The following is a 16,204-nucleotide window of genomic DNA, read 5'->3' on the forward strand; positions in this document are numbered from 1 at the left end:
CAGTCGACACGCTGCCACAATTAAGCGCACTTCGTACCAGTACTTAATTTTGGAAAATTTGATGGATGGAGACTTTCCCTGCACCAAACAGAGACCATCATTTGGACTTCCTAACACCCCTTTGCAATAAGCAATTTCGAATTTTCAACCAAGATAAACGAATGTTTGGAAAAAAGTTGTGTTTTCCGCACACAGTGCAGTTTGTGAATGAAGCTTTGTTTACTGTTTGTCCCATAATGCACTGCAAAAAGCCCTCTCCATGACAACCTCTTGGTGGCGCACTGCATTGTGAATCACCCATATTAACAATGCTTGAAGCTGATAATTAGACTTCTGCTTCCATCTACTGTATATCAGATAACCTACATGCAGAGGCAGACGGCAGATCCTGCCAATGTGGATGTCGAGTTTTACCTGTCTGAGAATGGCACGGTCGAGGAGCCCGTTGCTGCAAGTCAGGTGTACTCATCGCTCAGTCTGGCAGCAATGAGTGCTGAGATGGGTGTTGAGGTGAGGAACATTGGCAGCGTACATGTATGTGTCTAGATTTCAAATTGGAGAGACGGTCAGTGAGGGACAGGTGATTGTCTGTTGCTGGCAGAGCAACCCAGAAGATGTCAACATTCAGCACTTGGTTTTGCAGTACATGTAGTTGGATGGATATTCAGACTGCAGCACCTTGCCAGTGTTCTATAATGGGCCTGATGGCCGATTTTGTGCGCTGTGCTGCGCTGCTTGCTCATTTCATAGGGTTTAACGGGGATCAGAAGGCTGTGGAAAATAGGCTTGGAGTTCAGGTGTACATGGTGCGAACAACTCTGAACAAGAGATGTTCTTGAGCTTTGAAGCTTTTCATGGTGGAGGCAGCAAGTTAGTTGTACAGGTTTGCGGCAGCACCATGCAAGGATATTTTTTTTTGAGTACATGTATGTGTGGTTCTGAAGGGAACCTCTGCAGTCTCCTAACGACGGACAGAGCACACTGTCCGAAATGCTGAGTACTCTCCGGTTGTCTTCAGAACCATGCGTGCTCATAAAAGAGAGATCCTTGCACGGTGCTACCGTAGACCTCTACAACTACATGTAAGAAATGTTCTTTTAAATCTATTTGGAGAGCTTTGCAGTGCCACAGAATGTGCTGAGTTGCTGTTGCGCAGTGCTGGATCGTGGAGGATTCGGTAAAGTTCTCACCTGAAAACATTGGGGTAGAGGGCATTTTGAGTCACGTGTAGCAAGAAAGCCTGGAATTAACTTTCCTTTTTTCTCTGCCAGGTAACATCACGGCCCAAACCCTTGGTCCCCCCAGACCTCCCTACGCCCACCCCTGACCACCCGTACCCTGTCCCCGGAGTGCAGACCGACGATGTGCTGGAAGTGGTCCTGGTGGTGCCAGACACGGACTACAACCAGTCCGGCTTCAAGATGGACATCCGGAATCGGCTGGAGGAGTTGTACCTGGAGGGCAGCGGAGCTACCCGTCGTCGGAGAGAAAGCCCCCAAGGGAGGAGAAGAAATATCATCATGAAAAGTAAGGGGAAACAGTAATTTGTTGTTGGAGATGGTTGTTGCTAGTCAAGGCCTTCAGTAATCACTCTTTGCGAGCACGGACTTCGTAAAAAAATCTCCATAATGCCCTTAATCAGCACACAGAGTTCAGGGAAGCCACCAGCAGCCATCTTACCATGCCAAATACAAAGGTAAAACAAAGGTTCGTTCGCCATTGTCAACCAGATTTCGTTTTTGGCATCAGTGGTTACAATGGCAAGCAAGCCCACCACTGCCTTTGTATTCGGCACGGTAAAATGGCCGCCGATAGTTTTGGTTGGTACAAAGCCATTGCAAGTCCAGAAACCCTTGCAATTGCGAGCCACTGGGTATGTAGGGAGACTGGCATTGTTCACTGTTTATCAAATTACTTGTGACTTGAGAAAAGACTTGTGACTTGAACTTCACTACAACACTATCTGAAATCATAGGTTGCAGTGATGTACTGCTTCACAGTGAATGGATTTTGTTGAAACCTAGCATTAAGTTAGGTAAATCTATGGTCTCTCCGTGGTCAACAATCTTTCAATACAGTTGCACTGCGTATTTTGTAGTGACGGTCATAAGTATTTCGCTCCCCCATTCATGACTGATCTATTTAGAACTGATGTCTTTAAAGGTCTGCAAAAGTTAGGGCCGAGGAAGAGTGTGTGGTCAACTCCAGAAGCCAGCACAACTCTCGCTCTAAATCAGATCTTGACAGTGTTGTATTCAAGTCCATCACAAGCTCGTCAAATGAGTTGTGACAAAAGCATGCTGTTGTGACTGTTCACCCTGTCAGTTGTGACTGGCCTTATGAAGGGACTTGTGACTGGACTTGTGACTGGACTTCCGAAGAGACTTCTGAAGGGACTTGTGACGGACTCTTATACATGTACAACACTGACTTTTGATACCCGTGAAGCTTTCCTCTTGTATGAAATCATGAACGCTTGTTAGTAGACCACCTTGAAACAGAGGGCCAGTAGAAATAAAATGATCAGACCAACACTGTGTCTGTCGTGCCTGTGAGACACTGGACTATGTTTGTGAAGCATATGTCTAGATATGGTGTGAAACCAAGTCTGGACTTGGCAGGTTTCAGTTGCCGTCTAGTCGGTTTGTTGCGCACTCTAAGGATTGATTTCTGTGGAAAAACCCCATTTTTGTCCCACTTTGGCCCTCGGTGTAATGCAGGCGCTGCTCACCAAGGAGGGGTCTTGACAATTAGTAAACCAGGTCCTGAGAAGTGGCGATTTGTAAGGCGTCTGAGCACCCTGAAGACATCTGCAGCAGGCCACAGCCGACAAAGGCGCCAGTCAACAGACCCGGGCAACGTCATAGACATTGTGGTAAGTTCAAACTCTTCTGTTTAACTCTCAAGTCGAACTAGTAAAAAGCACCTGGACAGCTTTTGCCCTAAAAGGTCTGGACTGAACTGGCTCATTAACTATACAATTGTCGGTCCCTTGTACTTGTATGATGCAGCTCTTGTTTATTATCATCCGTACAGGAATACCGGGTCGTAAGGACCAACCAGGAAGTGACATTCTCGTTCTACGTCATCCGCAGGGACCAAGTCATACCGGGCTCGGAAGCCCTGGCCGTTTTTGCAAAATTCACGCTGCAGCGACTTTCGCTTACTCTAGGATTTGAGGTAATGCAGGAAAGAAAATGGCGTATCAGATCTTTTATTGGAAACACAACAACTTTGCATGGCGAATGTGATTCTTATATTCTGCAGGTCAGGTTTGGATTGTACTAAAGAGTTCCTGTAGAATCAAACATGGCTGTCGCCAGGATGTGATACTTTATCTTTTGGGTATCATAGTACCAAAAAAGCAAGATCTCGTGTCAGATTTGACCATTGACTAGTCTATTAAGCTTGGTTTCCTTATGGTCGTTTGTAACGCAGACGGTCCACAAGACGTCAAGACGCAGACAGTTGCGGAAGAGATGCTGTGCGACGTCATTCCACCCAAAAAAAAATTAAACAAAATGACATGCGAGACTCGGAAAATTTTTGTAACTAATGCCTTTTTAGGTGGCAATGTAGCCTCTTGAAGCCAAAATGATACTCCAGTTTGATGTAGTTTGTTCATGGTCAGTTTTTTTGTTGACGATTGGGGCTGCTTATTCCAGCAATAAGGAGAAAATGGACAAAATGAGTGGTACTAAGCAAAACGAGAGAAACATCGTACACTCGTCATGCCAGTGTGCGTGTTTGTATAGGCCTAATTGGCGACTTGGCGCAGACAGTCACTAAAGTTGAACCGGGCTCAACTTTGCCGATCCGTCTGGGGCTGGTTTGCATCTTTGGCAACAGTTCCGTTTGACATGTTTCCATATGTCTGCGTTGCGGTTTGCGTCTTGATTGCGTTGCTCTCTGCATTTCTCACGTCAATATGGAAACCAGGCTTTACACAAGAATTATAGCAGGATATTGTAGAGTCATACATTTTTATCTTTGGGCAGAGTTACTGGATGATTCAGCGTATGTAACATGTTTCTTGAATCAAGGAGGAAGGTATAACTACATGTAACATTAACCAATCAAAGAGGTGTATATGGTCATGAATATGTATGTAGTGTAATAAGAATGCTAATGTTGCAGGTACTAGAGCCTGGTGTGTTGCTCTTTTCGACGGGGCCAGATTACACCCTCTGGATTATTTTGATCTCTGTTCTGGGCGGAATCCTCCTCATCGCTTTGGCCATCTTCATCATCTACTGGATCCGCCTCTGCCAACGTAAGGCGGCGAAGACCAAAGTCATAGAAATGGTGAGTTGCTCGAGGTGTGGGGTTAGGATCCGGGCCTCATTTTGCTGAGGTGTTTGAACAAATGGCTGTGCTAAGCAAAACCAGCAGGGAACCAGTCAGGGACAGTAAGTACAGGACATGAATTTTTGGCCGGTAACTGTTTTCTACAAGTCATGCAGTCTCAATTCTCAAGTTTTACCAGTAAGCTGTTGCACAGGGGCACCTTTGTTCACACTACAGTACTTGTGATTTGACTTTCTGATTTGACATGTGTTTTGACTTGCCATTGGACAATGTGATTTGGTAGGTTTTTGTAGTTTGACCATGTTGACTAGTGGTTTGACATATTTGACACTCGTTCGACATGTCATTTGACTTGGGATCTGACTTGTCTTTATGCATATTTGATTTGTCATCTGACTCCTCTGAGTCGATAGCACAGTAATGTAGGAGTTGATCACAGAAAAGGAGCATTTTTAGTGTCTAATAAAGAAGTACTGGTATATTGCTTTCAGAAAGTAACGACATCAACAGTTTGAGCATGGATACTTCCCTTGTCTTCTTTATCTGGGAACCTGGTTCAAATTCCACCCATTTTGCCATGCTGATCAGGTTTATAGGCACACTCTTGTCACCACACTGCTGGTTATCAATCAAGGATAAAGCAATTATTTTTTTGTGAGACTTTTACAATAACAGGGTTTCCATTTAAACAGCACCATCTGCTACCATCTGAAAAATGGCGCCTGGATGGAATCTAATGGCATAGCTTTGAGGTTTTTGCCCGTCCGACCTTGGGAGTCAGGTTGGCAAAGTGTTTCTTTCCTCGCCTTCCACCTCTGGGGACCTGGGTTCGAATCCGGCTCGGTCCACGTGTGGATTGGGTTGTCAGTCCCTACCTGAGTCCGTGGGTTTACCCCTCAACCATTTATCCGGGGTTTTCCTCCCACATTTAAAACTGAACATTTCTTCATTGTCTTCTTCACTCATTATCATCCCGTAATTGGCGCTAAATGCGCTGTTGGATGATCAGATATAAAGAAATAAATTTGCGTTACCTAATTGACTGAATTGGTATCCTGACCTTTGCTCTTGCAGACCACCATGGAGAAAGCCACCGGCATGTCGACAGAGTTCGGCCGGCTACGGGTGGACATAGCAAGAGGGGAGGTGGTCGTGGAGGAGACCTCGCTGGACAAACGGCTGCCAGTCAAGAATCGGGCCAACGGTACCCTGCCTGACCGACAAAGGGAAAACGGAGCCGTCCAGTAAGTCTACTGTCTGCATTCAGGTTATCCTGTGTGTGCCAAAACTGTCGGGGGTGCTGTGTGGCTGACTGAAGGCAGCCAACCGAGGGCACTTTTCTTGGCGCCAGTGGGAAAGTCTGAGCAACGACCATTTGTTGGCCGACAACTGGGCAGTTTTTCTCCCTGGTAAACTGTGTACAAAACACATCCTGGGTACCATGAAAAATCAACCAGTGGTTGGTAGAGGATTGTCCCTCGGGCTTTCCCAGTGATGAACACAAAACAAATTTTCAAATACATGCGCACAAAACCTTTTCAAATGTATGTGCACAGAAGATTTAAGCATACTGAGTTAGTGTAGTCTTGCGGTAACACTTGAGAAGAACGTGCCCTTGTTTGGCTCGGTTAACAATTAGACCAAAGTATCGAATGAGTATGAGTATTGTTTCTCGGTTATATTGGTCCACTTGTGTATCATGCTCAAGCATGCATTGATCCGACCCATAGTGGAGATGTGTACGTCCGAATCAAGTGGATGCGGCTCGCCGTAAGGCACTTTTCTGTGGGAAGTGGCTGGAGCCGCTAGCCAGCGGCTCACCGTCAACGCATACAGGTGTTGTTTTCAGCCACAGCCCGAACCTGCTGACTCAGCCTCGGAGTTAATTATGCATCAAGACACAGCAGCGACATTGAAAAGCATTCTTTGCACATATCCGCAGCTGTTTCGGTTTTTTTTTTTCCGAACTGGGTATTTATTGAAGTGACTCGCAATCTGTAATGTCCACAGGAAGGAATCCGCTGCGCAGAGGCAAGCACCAACCAAAAGACAAGATGCCAAGAAAGAAGACGGACAGAGTGACGCCTCGGATGGCTCCATGTCCGAACAGGTCGGAATGCAGTAAACAGTAGATTAAAAACATCTGAAATCCCATTGGTTGCTATGCACCTTCATCATCATCTGATTGGCTCAATACACAGTACACATACTTCATTATTGACATAGCTCTTATTGACGCAGACTAGGATATTGAAATAAGGTCGGCTTCTTTGTCAACTTTTGGCTAACCAGTGCAAGTGAAAAGGCATTACAAAATGCTCGTATTTTGTGTATTGTAGGAGGAGCCCCTCTTCAGTCATGTGCAAGCCCCACCTGCCGCAGGGGGTGGCAGGCCGCTGCCCAAGCCGCCCCCAGTCCGGTTCCGGAACTCCGTCTATCCGGACGCCCACGCCCAACTGCCTCCGCTGAAGCCCCATCCGCTGGTAGCCGAGTACGGCAGCGATAGTGAAAGGGAGCGGGACCCGGCGGCCCTCATCATCCCGCAGGTAACGTCCAATCATGCTGATTTCAGAGACTGCTCGATTGCATTGGGTCCATGCGTTGACAGAAGAGGGTGCCGTGACACTGACAAGCTCGGTGGTCGAGTGGTTAAGACGTCTGCACTAGTAAGCAGGAGGTCGTGGGTTCGACCTCCAAGGGTTGTTTTTTTCACAAGCCTTGGGGGGCTACAGTGTTAAAATACACATCGGGCAGGGTTAAAAAAAAATCCCAAATTAAGGGTGCCACGATGTTTGTTAATGAACAAAAGGGGACGCTTTAACCACTTCGGACTGGGGCATTTTTCAACGTTGAGGATGCTGGGCCGGCATGACTATCATTTTTTCCGTTTTCAAAATCCTTCAACAATTCATCATTCCATTTAACAGTCGTTTATAGCCGCACGGAGTAATCTTCAGGCACTACTCTAAGTTGACAGCTGACCTTTATTGACGCCCGAATATTTCAGCCAGGCCTGCAGCCTTGTAAACAGAGCCCAGATTGTGCGGTGTTATACAGCTGTCTTTTGTTCACGAACCTGGCTCAGTGCACTGCTGACCTCTTTTCAATAGGGGCCAGATTAGCATGCAGCGGTGCTGTGTGGCTCATCGCTGCGGTGGTGGAGAGCTTTTGTCCCCGGTGGTAATCCGCTTGCTCTAAATACCCCAAACCCTGGTATACGGTTTCTAAATAACGCTGGATTATCACCACTTTTGAGAGCGAAAAATGATGGTCATGCCCAGCAGCCTGGTCTTTTGTTCGGAGTACGGTCTTTTGTTACAGGCCCTGTTTCCTTTGTCCGAGTTCGGAGACCCCGGCCACACATATAAACCATACGGCTCCGATCCCGGAGTCCCCGGCTGGTAGTGGTTAATGTAAGCATGGACTCCGTGCTGAAGCACAAGAAAAGCTCTTGTAATTTACATTCACTTTGACTCCAAAAATGAGCACAAGAGGGCAGTATAACATTTGCTTTGACCTAAATAGCATCAACAATGAGCACACTATGTTTGCATTGATTCTATATACGGATAAATGCACACAAAGGTTGATCAGTTTTGAAGAGCAATGTGAAAACATTTTGTTTTGTTTTTCAGACATGGTACGGAGACCTCGAGAGGGGCACCCCGTACCAGCTGAGCTCTGACTATGAGAGGAGGAAGCAAAGGCCACCGGAGAAGAGACGGTCATTGAGGAAGGACAAGAAGCTGCAAGAGAAGCTGACCAGAGAGCTGCACGAGAGGCAAGACGGTGACAAAAAGGTGACTGCAACAAAGGTGTCAGTTTATACCCAAACGAGGTGGGGTAGGTGTCAGTTTATACTCCGAACGAGGCAGAGTGGGTGGCAGTTTAAACCCGAATGAGGCAGAGCGGGTGTCAGTTTATACCCCAAACGAGGCAGAGCGGGTGTCAGTTTATACCCGAACGAGGCAGAGTGGGTGTCAGTTTATACCCAAACGAGGCGGGGTAGGTGTCAGTTTATACCCCGAATGAGGCAGAGTGGGTGTCAGTTTATACCCGAACGAGGCAGAGCGGGTGTCAGTTTATACCCGAACGAGGCAGAGTGGGTGTCAGTTTAGACCCCAAACAAGGTGGAGTGGGGGGATGGAATCCACCCTCCTCTTGGCTTTCTCCCGCACACTGTCGCAGCGCATTGTTTTGTGGTAAAGCTTGAAATGTCAACTTTTTCAGGTTGCATCGTAATTTGAAACTAGCCAGATATTTACCTTGAAACCTGAAAGGAAGGTAAAACAAAATTATTAAATAACGTAACCCCCTCTAATCCCATTAATTTGCAGAACAAAACAACTGTTTACAAAAAAAGGCAGTTGATCGATGTTTAAATTTGATTTTGCTTTATTTTGCCACACAAGGGCCGTTTTGAAGTGGTTTCAAATAATGTTTCACGTTGTCAAATGTTATTAACTGTTTCCCAACTTTTTTTCCCCGTGCACCAGTAGTTGTCATCCTTGCATATCACAGACTTTATCTGTGCACGAGTGTATAAGACCTGCCTCTTTCATGCAGTGCCAATTTTTCCGAGAAAGTCGGCTAAAGCAGCAGCAGGCATGAGAGCCTGACTTATTAAAATGAACATCACAAAAAAACCTAGTGAGACTGATGCCGTTCTAGTCCTAGACCATGTAAGCCTGTGAAAGTCTTATCCTAAAAGGTCTTGGAAAGCACTGATTCCCCCTCACAGTCCTCAATTCCCCAATTCCAATATGATTTCTACATACACCCTGAGGGGTTATGGTTAGGCGTTTCTTACCGAGCATGTTAGTGGAGAACAGAATTTAATAATACCCAAAGCTCCACCGGATTAGGCTTTTTTTTTGTTGGTTATTTTTTTGTCAGAAGAAGAAAGACCTCGAACAAGTCGCTGACCACGGAGACGCTAATCCCACGTCAAGGTAACTTGAGCGGAGTTGGGGAGACTCCATGCATGATAGATAATAAATTATCATAGAGACATTTACAATGGGCATCCTATCCTCCCAGAAATTGCGGAGGGTGCCTTCCCCGTTGTTATTACCCCTGCTCATTGGGCCTATGACACTTTCTAAATACCATCTCAGCATCCTGGGGAGTGTACAGCTCGATGCAGCCATTTCGGGACAAACACCCAGAGTAACCCAATTACCCCTAGGTGGGGAGAAGCAATGAGTGGCAAAGTGCTTTGCCCAAGGGCACATGCCCCATGACCCCAGGCTGGATTTGAACGCACAACCTGCGGCTTTCCTTGCTGACTACAAATCCAACGCTCCAATAACCACAAAGCCACAGCACTTCACTGAGGCATGTGTTGCACCCATTCCTAAACCTGCCGTACATATGCAGTTCAGCAAGTCACAGTGCCCTATAGAGGGTTTGCATGGCTGCCATCTTGCAGGCCAGTTCTTTTGTACCAAAGGGTATGCACAAAGGAGGTTTCCCTGTGGAACAAACGAACTGCCCTGCAAGATGGCTACCACGCAAAGCCTTTATAGGCCAAAAAGGCATTTAACAAATGAATGCAACAGCAATGGCTTCTGCATTTGGTCAGACTGTAACTTTCATTAATTGGGTCTCACAGCACAGAGGAGTTGACAGACTCAGTAGGGCCGAGACAAGTTGAGTCAGTTAAAATCCACAGTGCCGATTGGCTGTATGCATGAGGTATGGCTGTTTGCCAAACACACGCCTACTGCTTTGGCGGGCGATCTCGGGGAAACCTTGTGCTCACGTAGAACTTTGACATTTTTGACGAGACTCTGTCGCACTATGATATCCCATGTGTATTTTCTGCTTCCATACGGAAAGTACATTCTCCTGAAACAGTATCACAAAGTGAGTGACTCTGTGTTTTTTTTGCCAAAGGAGCATCAAGAAGTCCCGGAGCGATCGTTGGAAATTGGACAACATGCCGTCGACGGATATACCAAATAAGGTATAAAACTGAACAGAGGGAGACAGCTTTAATACCCGATCAGTGTCGAGAATGTCCAAACAAAAGGACTAAACATGCTGGTCACATCAAAGAGCACAAAAAAACTTTGGCAACTAGCCAAAATGGTGTGTTATGACTTGTTTTTCTGTCTTGAGTTTGATTTTCGAGCGGTAGAAAAAAATCACACCAAAGGGAAGTTGGGGGGGGCGGGGAAAAGGCAGGGGGTGTTGCAGTGTGCTCGGTATTGGTCAGGAACGCAGGTAATTGGCATGTTTACACAGAGTCATTTCCTCTCTCCGTCTCTCGGGGACATTGATTTTTTTTTCTTCCCCAAACACGAGAATCTTAATGATCAATGGAGAACATTTCGTGCAAGGCACAGACTTGTAAGAACATGCTTCTTGCCACCAGCTGCCAGCAAGAAAAAGGTTGCCTTTTCCAAATGTCAAACTTTTCACTGCATGTAGAAAAAGACTGCTTTCTGGGGTAGTTCATGGAATTTTTCACTTGTTTCAAAATCTGCTCTTGACAAGTTCAAACTCGTTTACGTCCTCCTTAGATTATTAATGAGCACTCTCTCCAGAAAACACACTAACTGCCCATTGATTACAAGGTGTAAAGGTGTTCCTTTTTATTGAGAGTATTGTTTTGGTTCGGCGAGCAAAATAAAATTGCCAGCCATGTTTACACCTCTTGCTGTTTAAGAAGCTCTATTCATTACTGGGACAGTCCTGTTTCATAAGGTTTCTAGCCCTTTGAGGTAGCTTTACTCTGGCAATAAAACCTCTGATAGTAATCTCCTTTTCTGGGTCTGGCAATGGCTTAGGAGGGACTTGCTTTTTTGCTGACTCAGAAAAGAGCTTGCCAACAGCACTACATCCTTGAAAGATCCACGCACCATTAAGGGTTTGTTCTTGTTTTCCCATCCAGTAGGTATCCTCCATTATAAAAGTGACCCTCCTGTAGGGGAAATGTCTCATGAGGTCACAGAAGATAGATCGTTAAAAAGCTGCGCCAGTCTTCTGCCAGTGATATTTGCCGTGAAAGTTGCAGCCCACTTCACTTTTCCTCTGCAATCGAGAGGGCGCGCGTCCTTTCTGCAGTTACGAATCCTTTAGGTAATGCTCAGTCAAAATACCAGAATACCACAAGACATCAAAGTGGCTTGCGCTGCCGCAACTGACTCAAGAGAAAGATCCCTCGGTCTCATTAAAAGGTCTGAGTGCAGTGCTCCCCATGGATGGATTTCTTAACGTTTCTCTTTCCAGTTGTGTGTGGTAAATTCACACTTGAGAATTTCTGTGAGTGGAATGTGACATAGGGAATTGTAGGGACGTGTGACTTGCGATCATGGAGTCAGGGGCTCGAATGCAGCTGATGGTAATGTGTCGTGTCCACGGGCTAGCCACTTTACTAAGACCTATCTCTCTGCGGCAAGGTTCGGTAAAAAGGATTTTGGTAGCACCAGATCTCTTTGAGGATGTGTGGTTCTGGAAAGAACCAGAGGGTACTCAATGTTTCAGACAGTCTGCTCTGCCTTTTATCAGGGGACCGCTGAGTGAGTGCAGGTTGTTTGTAGTTACTCCATGCCAGGTGCCGGACAAAATGGAGATCGGCAATTTTATAGCTCTATCAGATCAAGACAGGCACCTGTGTCTGACTCTTAAGATCAATCCGTCATACAAAGTGGACTTGCACTGCAAATTTAGCTCCATATTTATCATCCCTTTGTTAGTTTTTACAGTTTTTTCACCTGCATTCACGTTGCTGACTGCTCGCTGTGATCGCTATTTATTCTGTCATCTTCGTTGGCGTGAATTTTCTTTGTTTTTTCTCGCAAACTCCCTCAATTAAGTGTGAAATTAAATGTCAGTTGTCAGGAGACGGCACAGTGCAGTTGTAGTGTCAGTTGTCTCCCGAGACGTTAATCACCATCTTGAAGCAGGACTTCATTACCTTAGGATTTCCCCCGTGGATGTCACTCCACAATGTCAGGTTGAAACTGGGAATTGTATATTGCAGGTGGCCCACAGGAATAAAGGGTCCTGTGGTGCCGCTTAAATTGACTGTATCAAGCATTGCCTCAGGTGAACGTCACAGGTTTTCCTTGAAAATTTTTATAAGGGAGATGTTTAAAAGCAGGTTTTTTTTTCTTTCCTGCCATGTTTAAAGTAGCGAGGAATTGTCTGAACTGACAGCAAAGAGTGTAGCTTGACTGTGTAGTGTCTGGTTATTATTATCCGAACCATCCCAAATTCATCAGAATCCGTTATCTCTTATGGGGGGGATTTTGATGGACACGATCCAGAAGGCCAGAGGGGACCAAATGTTGATCATGACGGCCTTGGTCCAGGGGGCCTGAAGCACTGCAAGGGGCATTCAGTGCATGTTGTTGTGGCAACAGTGCTGATGATGTCATCTAAGCCACGTGTAATAGGTCCATCAACAAAGACCCTCACGCCAGCTGGGGGTTAGCTGGGGAGCTGGGTCAAGCCACACCTATCATAGGTTTGCAGAGTCAAGTCCCAACATTAATACAAGGCATGGCTAGTTTGATTGGACGGGTCCCCACCTATGGATGTGGTCATTTGGCATGGTCAGTCGAAGTGTCCTGTGCTCAGCAGATAGGCTTCTGTGTATTGCATAGAAGGTCGACATTGGACTGCTGGCAGATGTGACAGGTTCCCAATCAAAGTGATCATTTTATGTCTCGTGCAGAATAAGCATTGATGCCAAGCGGAGTGGCACAGTTTTTGATAAAATGCGTTTGGGGAAGAATTTGTGGTGCCACAGAAACAGAAGTTGCTGAATCAACCATGCAGTCATTTCATAGGAAACAAAAGCAGCAAGCGTTTGGAGGAAAAATATTTCGAGAAAAACACAAGCTGGCATATCAGCTGATAAATAACTGGCTGTTATGAAGACATTGATTATTGGGTTGTTTTTCTCTTTTTGTTTGGTTTCATATTCCAGAAGAAGAAATCTAAGAAGAGAAAGGTCTCCAAGCACAAAGTCGACGTTGCACCTGTGGAAGACACCATTGCCTCGTCTGGTGCTCAGCCTTTGCATACGTCGGTAAGTGTCGCTTGTGTTTTTGATCTCTCCGTCAGCTCTTCAGGAAGGTTGTTATCGGATTTGTAACTCGATCTCTAGCCTATCCCGTGGGGGGGGGGAATTATTTCTTGTGATGGAAGGTAGAACAAAAAGAAAAGCTTGCCTGAAAGCCTGGGGTCGTTGATTTGATGTTAAAGACTTGTTCGGCGATTACAATTATCACCTTTTTTTCTTCTAATAGCTTGAGGTAAAAGAGGTAAAAAAGCTACCTGCTTGAGAATATTTTGCCTGGCCTCAGGATTTTTCTCCCCAACAAGCAGATGATTGCTTGTTCATTGAAAGAAAAATAAGAATCGATTTTTCAAATGACTTGTCTCACCATTCTCTTAATGCTTCGTTTCTGTAATTGCTTCATTGTTCATTTCAATCAGAGAGTCAAAATTACTCGTAGAAAATGCAAGCCATTACCTTGATAACAAAAATTAAGTTTTTTGGGAGCTTCAGCGTTTGGCCCCCTCGTTGGTGTCTTAATTCACTTTGCTTCAAATACGTCTCTCCCTGCTAAGCACATTTTTACCTTGTTATCTCCTCTATTTTACAAACTGCAAAGTCTGGACGATATAAAATGGAAATTAACATATAACTATTTCCCTGGTTTCTGACAACGATGCTGTTTGCAGCTTTTGCCAAATGGCTGTTTTAAAAGTTGAGATTGAATGACCATCTTGTATAGCCCCTCCCTCCAAAACCGAGACAACTTGCAGTCAGAAATTGGTCTGAGAGCCCCTCGAATAGATCCATAAAGCCCATGAACACTTCCGCGGAGTAATTGACAACTAGCCAAGAGGAAATGGATATCGTTCCAGGAATTGCAATTGAATTACCGAAGCTACGCTAGCTGCAGTGCAAATTTTTGGTTCCCAAAGGGATTTTTGGGAGCAAATTCAGTGCTTGTGAGTAGTTGGATCAGAGCAAATGTGCCAGCATGTTGAAACTGGATAATTTTTGAAAATGCCGAGTTGTACCAATCCTCGCAAGTGGATTACCCACATTCTCCCGAAACACAGTATAAAAAAAATAAGGGGGGGGAAAAATGCCCCTTTCTTATTCGGCTCAAGTCTGGCAAAAAGCCAACTGTAATCCAGTAACTCTGTGTAGGTGCATTGCATGGCTCTTGGTTAGAGCCCTACAACAGTAAATTTGGTTGACGAGAGATGGAGGGAGGGATTATTAGCGCGTCTGTTGGTAGTGCCACTCGGCGATGGACTGTTCCTAGAGGTTTGCCAAACTCTAGCTGTGTAAACTACACTTGTATAATTTCAATCATCTAAAATATTTAATAATAATATGAATTTAGTAAGAGGACAATGGCATGGTAATTTTTCAATAGGGCAAATAATAATAATTTATTGATTTAGCGTCGTACATTAAAGATCTCAAACTGCTTTACAATTCAATTCAATTCAACTTTATTATCCCTGATGGAAAATTCCATTTGGCTATTTTGTGAGATAAATATCATAATTAAAAATCACACCATTGATAAAAAAAATTATTTAAATATTTCTGACAAAAACCACACCTGAAAACACAGACAAGTGTGTATTTGCCTGCAACTGGGGACCCCCTATTGTTCCTCTTTTGTTTGTACTTGAACTTTTGTAGAAGACCACCCATATGTTTTGTACACAGTTGTCAATCGGGGACCCTCTGTCAATCGGGGACCCTCTGTCAATCGGGGACCTTATTGTCCTCTATTGTTCAGGGTCCCCAACTGAATGCAGAAACAAACTGAAAAACACAAATGGCATGAATAAATCCAAGAGCAATATCACACACATAAAAAAAAGCAATACAATTGCTCGTAAAAGATACAATAAAACTTTCATTTACATGTACATCAGTCATCGTCCACACTGCACGTTAAAAATCTGGACGGCTGAAGGGATGAATGTTTCGAGGAATAGGGTGGCTCGAATTCTCCGCTGAATCACAAACGTGTAAATAAAAACCAAATGACAATTGATTAATATAAACATTAAACATTAAGAGTAATACCGTACAAAAGTGAATATCTTAAATGTAATTCAGTTTTATTTTATTTCATTGTGGTGATTTGTTTTTGTCAGCGTACAAAACTAATATAGCTGACTCTTGCTATAGACTAATGCCAGTAAGTTATTCCCTTTGTACACACACACTTCCTGGGTTATTGAATAACTGTTGTAGTTCAAGATGGGGTAGAATTGAAGTAGTTGAAACAGAAGTTGGAATTTGGAAGATGGAGTTTAGAAGATGGAGTCCGGAACTTGAGATGGAATTCAGAAGTTGAGGTGGAAGTCGGAAGTGGAGATGGAAGTTGGAGGGTTTTGCTGAAAATACCAAAAAGTGTAAACTATAAGCTAATGGAAATTGAAAGGTTTAGATTAAAATACAAAAGAGTAAACAACTAGTAATTAAGCCATAAGCAAAATAATAAAGAGGAGTAGGTAACAATTTCTTTCGATAACTTTTGTCATCAGATCTTAAAAGAGTTAAACAGTATTCCCCAGGGTGCAAAGCCATGTATAATCGAATATCGTCGCATATCATGTCTTAAACGTTCAAACACATTCGGCAAATTTATTCGTCAGCTACTGAGGCTCGTGCATATTGTTCTCCATGTATGTGGACATTCCTGGTAAACATTCTTATTTGTCGTATGTTCCATCTGTTCCATATGTTCCATGAAAACAAAAATGCCATCAGTGGCAAAAAAATGTCGGCGTGCCATCGTATAGAGTGTCATAGCACGGGCTGAATGAAGTGATATTGTGAGTTGTGTGATTGATGATAGTGCTTTCCGGTGGGATTGGATTTCCAGTTGGGCTTTTG

General features: G+C 44.5%; 1 protein-coding gene across 6 annotated transcripts in view; it reads left to right on the top strand.

Moving 5' to 3' along the window:
* LOC110975057 (uncharacterized) overlaps window positions 1-16,204 on the top strand; it is a 39,542-nt gene that overhangs the window by 17,641 nt on the left and 5,697 nt on the right. For 5 of the 6 annotated variants that reach the window (XM_087130310.1, XM_087130305.1, XM_087130309.1 and 2 more), the window contains exons 5-16: window positions 358-510; window positions 1,272-1,527; window positions 2,721-2,875; window positions 3,037-3,180; window positions 4,138-4,305; window positions 5,383-5,552; window positions 6,319-6,418; window positions 6,648-6,854; window positions 7,944-8,108; window positions 9,205-9,260; window positions 10,207-10,276; window positions 13,250-13,351. In XM_087130310.1, the coding sequence (XP_086986436.1) occupies window positions 358-510; window positions 1,272-1,527; window positions 2,721-2,875; window positions 3,037-3,180; window positions 4,138-4,305; window positions 5,383-5,552; window positions 6,319-6,418; window positions 6,648-6,854; window positions 7,944-8,108; window positions 9,205-9,260; window positions 10,207-10,276; window positions 13,250-13,351 (1,746 nt within the window). The remainder of the gene's footprint in view (window positions 1-357; window positions 511-1,271; window positions 1,528-2,720; window positions 2,876-3,036; window positions 3,181-4,137; window positions 4,306-5,382; window positions 5,553-6,318; window positions 6,419-6,647; window positions 6,855-7,943; window positions 8,109-9,204; window positions 9,261-10,206; window positions 10,277-13,249; window positions 13,352-16,204) is intronic. The other variant, XM_087130308.1, reaches the window with a different exon arrangement.

This window comes from Acanthaster planci, linkage group LG20, assembly GCF_054643075.1.
Source record: "Acanthaster planci isolate LZ-2023a linkage group LG20, COTS_SCS, whole genome shotgun sequence".
Classification (NCBI taxonomy): domain Eukaryota; kingdom Metazoa; phylum Echinodermata; class Asteroidea; order Valvatida; family Acanthasteridae; genus Acanthaster; species Acanthaster planci.